Here is a 6398-nt window from a genome sequence, read left to right as displayed (position 1 = left end):
GTTTGTATGTGTGTGTGTGGTGTGTCACCACTATTATACAAATATTCTATCCTTATATAAATCGGTGGTTTATTAGTCAGCAAATCGACAATAAAAACAATAATATACAGAGGTGTTAATACACATAAAAATCGTTCAATAGCGCCACCCCCAAGGCCTGCGGCCGCCAAAGCCGCCGCCACGAGGAAATGGCGCGCCTCTTGGATGGAATGAAGGACGCGGAGGACCTCCACCACGATATGGAGCAGCTCCACGATATGGTGGCCTCATCCTTCCTCTGCTTCTTGGGGGGTAAGCGTGAGGTACTCCTCTAAATGGCGGGGGTCTAAGGGGGGCAATTACACGTATAGTGATATCACCACACTGTCATATCTACCTGCTAGTGGTGCTAACAAATGGGTTAGCAGGAGTAGCACTAGTGGCTATTGCAGGTGTAGAATTACATGATACAAGAGCTTTGACAGCTTGAATAGTGGCTTGGTCTTGCGGTGATGGATCAAGCAGTTGTTCAGGAATAGATGACATCCTAAACATCATATCATCTATAGCTTGTCTCAATCCTCCCACTAAAGCTGCTGACTGATGAGCCATGTTTAATGGCAACCTGAAATGATTATCATAATTTGTTAGTACCTCAACTACAACATGTGTATAATGTGATGTGCAGAGTAAGCTATAACCTGAACTTGCTTGCGGCAATATTGGGAGGATAAAGCAATAATGTGGAGGATAAAGCAATAATGTAGAGAATGCCTTTGTTTTTAAGTATTTGTCACAATAACATGTCAGACGGCAGAAAAGCTTAGTGATGAATTTGGCAGACAAGCAATAACATTTTTGTCAAATTTAAAATGATGCATTAGTAATTAGTTACGAACTAATACAGATTGATCACAAACTTGACAAACTAATTCTTCCAACTACACAACACACACCAGTCATCCATCGTGATTGTGCCATTCTGGGATATCACCGAACTTGATCCAAACAGCAACAGATCAACAGCATTCACCATCGTCAACTGCTTGGCAGATACAGCTCTTGTCTTAATCTGCAGAAATCGTAAACAACACACACACACTGTGTACACGCCATACTGCCAGTGGACTTGTAACATGATAGCCTTTGGGTAAAATTTTGGCTACAATTTGTTTGCCGGTCATAAGACCACTACGTAAACAATACACACATTAATCAAAACATGACAAGCTGCCCACCCACAGAAATATGAACATAGTAAACTTATTGTAATTTATATCATATATTTTTTCTAATACCTTTTCGCCAAACACAAAATACGGTGAAGGAAAGTGTGGATCTTTTGAAACAATATTAATTGAGGACTTGTGGATCAACGCCCCTCGTCCGTCACTCGTCATCAACTGACGTTTATCCTTGTGGTAACACACGTTGGGATATAGTCCAAGACACAATAGGGATATCACCTGTAATATGATAGTGAACAATTTGTAAGTAACTAATACTCAACGTTTTTCTCAGCATGAGGTAACCCATATAGCAGCTCTACAATTATCCCATTAGTAACATTTTAATCTCATTAACAAGACATAATCACAAACATGTGTCATGATCATTTCTTTTTTATTGCTTTATAAAGAAAAAATTACCAAAATTGAGCATTAAATTATCACACAGCCATGGGATTCATAGAATTGTGAATGATACACTACTATTGTCATGCAATGATAAAAAAATTTAGTTAATTTAGCAACACTCTCAAACATTTCCAAATAAGGAAAAGCAGGAGCAATTACTGACAGATTTTGTGATATGTGTGAAAATATTTACCATGTCCATTCTTTCATCTGGACTAGACACACGAAGATTCTGCGCCATCAAACATTCTAGAAATATCATTCTCACAACTATACACTTCAATTAATTATTTAACACCTTCAGGAAACCCTGCTTGGAGTAACAGATCTTTCAGTTGTTGCTGCAATGGCATAATTATATCAATGTTAACATCACAGGTATGACATATACCTTAGCTTCAGCTGCCATTCCTAAGGTTGACAAGGACAACATGTGCTCATCGCAAAACTGTCTTTCTGCGATCTCTCCATTTAACCTAACAAGTTTATATAACAAGTGTATCCACAAAGAGATTGAATACCTGGTAAACTCCCACTGTTGGTATGCCTGCAACATAGCTATGTGATCACTGTGGCGGTGTCCTGCAAAATTGCGATGCTTGTATGAGAGCCGTTTTGCCCCCGGGGGCGAGATAAATGGTTCAGGGAAGCTGGTTGTTGCTGCTACTGCACACATTGCATCACCAACACTATGAGATAACATGTATGACCATATAAAGGCATGTATCTTACACAATGCAACAAGGCTATTCCTAGAAAGTGAACAATGTCAATAGAAAAACTAATAATTGGCCTACTCACTGTACAAAACATCTAATTAATGCAATTTGCTGGCACTATAAATGCTGTATGTTGGCGGCAGATAAAAGATCTGCCATAGAATTGCCGACAAGTTGTTCCTGACGTGTTCAAATCATGCATCAGTGAATAGAAACATCCTGTTGATCTTATAATGACTGGATAGGGAAACAGGTAACTCCCAGACATTATGGTTTCCTAATAGCAATGTGGCAAAGTGATTAACGGGTTCTAATGTACTGTTTGGTGCAAACACGTACATTATGTACAATGATATAAGAATTACATGATTGCCATACCAAAACACGTCAGCTTGTGTTCAATACAAGTTCAAACACTTAACTAGTATCCTGTTGATAGTATAGGATTACTCAACAGCTAAAAATGTAACACGATAACTCTACATGAACCAATGGAGCAGGCATATCTCCTGGATACCAAGCATGCCTAACTCTATTACTACTTCATGCAGGTACAATACACAAATGTGGATGAGTGATAACATGTACTAGAGAAGCCATCAGTAGTCTGTAGCTATTGCTGTCTTCACCATCCAATGGCTGGACCACACCCTATAATACTAGATTACAACATCACTTGAGGCTATTCACAGATTCAGTTGGTGAGCTATTCAGTGGGTGAGCTATTCAGTGTATGATAATGGTAGCTGGTTAGCCCACCATTACATTAACATGGAAGAAAGCCACACACAGTAAAGGTCTCGTACACAAAGGAGATGGCAAATGTATTGGCAAAACAGTACTCCCTTGTCTAAATCAATGACACAGTCATTCTAAAATAGGACAACTTAAGACATTAATGTATAAACTGTATCACTAGCTATAAATGGTGAATCGGATGAGTCTGATTTAAGTAGACTCCATGGCACGATAGTATATTTGTGGATACCATAACTGAAACATTGATAACCACACAATAGAAACTACCACACAACTTGTATTTCCTAAAGAGGCAAAATTATAAAACATTTTGACTACTAATTCCACTTGATTAACCTTACCAGTTTTCCAACAGACATACTCCATCTTTATACAACAGCTCAATGTGATGGTTACATGAAGCATATGATTGCAGTGTCTATAGTGCTTACCCAAAAATACATCCCAAAATGAGGAGACAGCCCATACGAGGCTCGATTGGCAGCCGTGCCAAAGTGGCTCCAAGATTGGTCAAATTGCTGTCAATATCTAATGCATTCATTTCTACAGGATAACAACATGCACACACGTACACACATTCCTGGTCTAATATCACATTACAAAATTACCACAATCAGCTATGATTATGAATAATAAATAAACGATATCTAGTAACAATGTGTGCATATGTTACAAGTACATAAGCACATTCCATTGGGAAGTGACTCAAGTGGTCTACACTGACACGTGCTGAGCAAATCATTGTGTAACACATTAAGTGAAATCACGCAAACACAAAACCCCATTATATAGTTGCTAGATACAGTACAAGGCCTAGCATCAGAATGTACAGCAAACACCATCTGATTATGAGCATGGACATATAGTAAGCTTCCATGCCAGTTCAAATTCTTCACAGAATTACTGTGGACAGATGTACGGCTAATAAGTGTATATACGTCATAAAGAGCAGCTTGTAGTTATAGCAGCAAGGATAAAGCCAAATAAATCAACATACCACAAGTCTGACCTGAAATGGCTAACTTAGTTCAAATTATAGCTGATTTAAAATTTAAACAGTTTTCGTACAGGAGCAAGTTGATTTAGTGAAGGAGCTGACAGCAAAAATGGACATTCCATACAACATTTATATCACCTAACTGAAGGGAGTGCTCGATCATCTCAGCTCCACATGAAGTAATAAAAGTAAGGTTTGATTCAGCTCTACGACACTGATCAAGCACACAGAATGATTGGGGGTACCAGTGAAGAAGGCTAAAAGTCCTTTTAAATTATGGGATTTTAAAACAAAGGTGAAGCTTACAAAACAACTTATTCCCCTTTGGAAAAGGAGTTGTTGCAGCTGTTGCTACCTTGTAAGGTGACAAGTGCTTCTGTGACTGATTCTTTTGAAGGGCACTCCATCGCTTTAGCCACAAATTGCTCCACATCCCCCAGTCTTAGTAGCTTAATGGCAAGGGCTAACTCATGAAGTGGTGTACGTAGTATCTCTGGAGTAATGTGATCGGGCAGCCTGCAACAGAAATAGTAACACGAGGTATTTGTAAATTTCAAATATTATAAGATTCCAATCATGTAGCAAGAAGACAGGAAACAACAAAGGCTAAAGATAGTATAAAATATTTTATTATAGACACTAATAGATTCATACACTTATCATAACAAGCTAAGAGGCTTTTGTAGGAGGCTAAGTGCCCCCCAGGTATGAATGTGACATTACCATGGCAACCACAATGGGTTTATACCACTTGAAAATATTTGCCTAAGGAAAGAAGTCTAACAAGTGCATAACATGATTACATAATTACGTAATGAAAGAGCTCTTACAGATTAACTTGCATATTATTCTTATAGGCAATAATAACAGGATCTGCCAGTACGATACTAGTGGAAGTAGACTTGTGATATAACTAGTCAAACCGGTTTAACAGGTCTCCATATGTACCACCTACCTGCTATAACGAGCTCGGCTACACAAGTGGAAGCACACTCCAGGTCTCACACGGCCAGCACGCCCTCTCCTCTGCTCCAAATTAGTCTTGGACGCCCAGACTGTTGCATAGTTGGTTAAGTTATTGTGTGATGTGAAGAGCTTTACTTTGGCCCTAACAACAAGTTCATAGTTACCATCTTACTAATATACAACAGTGAAATCATAAAGGTGCCCAACCCCCTGACTGATGATGGATAATTACAGCCCATTCACAAATACTTCACCTATTCATACAAAGGCACAAAGGGTGTTCACACGTATCAATTGACACTGTAGAAAACGTCTCTCATATTACAAACATACATATATACACACTTAACACAGTATCCTAGAGGCTAGCCTTACTTTGCTAAGTCAATCACGTAGACAATGTCATTTATTGTGATGCTGCTCTCAGCAATGTTTGTGGCCAGTATCACCTGGAAACATTTGAAGAATATATAAGGACACAAACCATACAACAAAGAGAAGCTAACTAGAAATAGGTAAGTGGTTATCATGCACCCCAGGCATGCACAATAATCTCATTACACCACACGTCGCTATAAAACAAAACATCTAACAGCCCACAACATACCCATATCATTTAGGGGATAATGTGATTGAACACAATAGCATCTAAGAGTCTAACAAGGTGGACTGGGATAGAGTGCAGTTGGCTGGATAAACAGGACGCTGGAATTGCTGTGCGACCCAAATATTTGACTGCCAAACAATAACACTGGCACAAAAACAATCAAATCAAACATAAAAGTGAATAGTTTAAATGTGTTAAGCGTGAGAAATTGCGGAAATGGGGAAGACAAATCTACCAACAATACGAGGAGCTCTCACAATGGTAGACAGTTTAGTGAAATTTGTTCTACCAAGCCATATGGTCTGTGTAGACCCAGTCACAACATGACGCATGCTGGGTGATCCTTATACAACTACCCATAGATGTGACAGCTGGGTAATCCTTTTGACAAAGACAATTGTATGGTCCATAATTGAGACTTAACTATTTCTATGGCATAGAATCTAATGTGGACATTTGAAAAATGAGGGACCTTGCATAATCCACACAATAGTGAAGGTCCCAAAAGTATCTCTTAATACATAAACCTCACAACACCTTGATAATCAGGAGACTGTTTGTTGGTCTCAAGCTGTCCGTATTATACAAGTTCCACACTCCACTGTACTTTCAAATTAGTATAAGCCAAGAATGAATAAATAAGGACTCTGTACTCTTCACAGGGATGTTCCCACAGTGGTCAGACCAGCCACCACTCGGGGACCAGCCAACACTCAAACAAAAAGCCACTACTA

At 38.9% G+C, this 6398-nt stretch overlaps 1 protein-coding gene across 6 annotated transcripts in view; it reads right to left on the bottom strand.

The window, feature by feature from the left end:
• Positions 1–52: 52 nt before the first annotated feature.
• The window catches only part of LOC136266791 (ATP-dependent RNA helicase A protein-like), a 30507-nt gene continuing 24161 nt past the window's right edge, over positions 53–6398 (bottom strand). For all 6 annotated transcript variants that reach the window (XM_066061804.1, XM_066061805.1, XM_066061807.1 and 3 more), the window contains 12 exons: positions 5433–5506; positions 5047–5199; positions 4447–4607; positions 3526–3637; positions 2138–2305; positions 2008–2092; positions 1915–1957; positions 1810–1865; positions 1278–1445; positions 936–1051; positions 377–604; positions 53–325 (listed from right to left, as the gene is read on the bottom strand). In XM_066061804.1, coding sequence (XP_065917876.1) covers positions 136–325; positions 377–604; positions 936–1051; positions 1278–1445; positions 1810–1865; positions 1915–1957; positions 2008–2092; positions 2138–2305; positions 3526–3637; positions 4447–4607; positions 5047–5199; positions 5433–5506 — 1554 coding nt within the window. In that variant the 3' untranslated portion in view covers positions 53–135. The remainder of the gene's footprint in view (positions 326–376; positions 605–935; positions 1052–1277; positions 1446–1809; positions 1866–1914; positions 1958–2007; positions 2093–2137; positions 2306–3525; positions 3638–4446; positions 4608–5046; positions 5200–5432; positions 5507–6398) is intronic.

The sequence above is a fragment of the Dysidea avara genome, chromosome 9 (assembly GCF_963678975.1).
Source record: "Dysidea avara chromosome 9, odDysAvar1.4, whole genome shotgun sequence".
Taxonomy (NCBI): domain Eukaryota; kingdom Metazoa; phylum Porifera; class Demospongiae; order Dictyoceratida; family Dysideidae; genus Dysidea; species Dysidea avara.
This window is presented reverse-complemented; position numbering and strand designations above follow the sequence as displayed.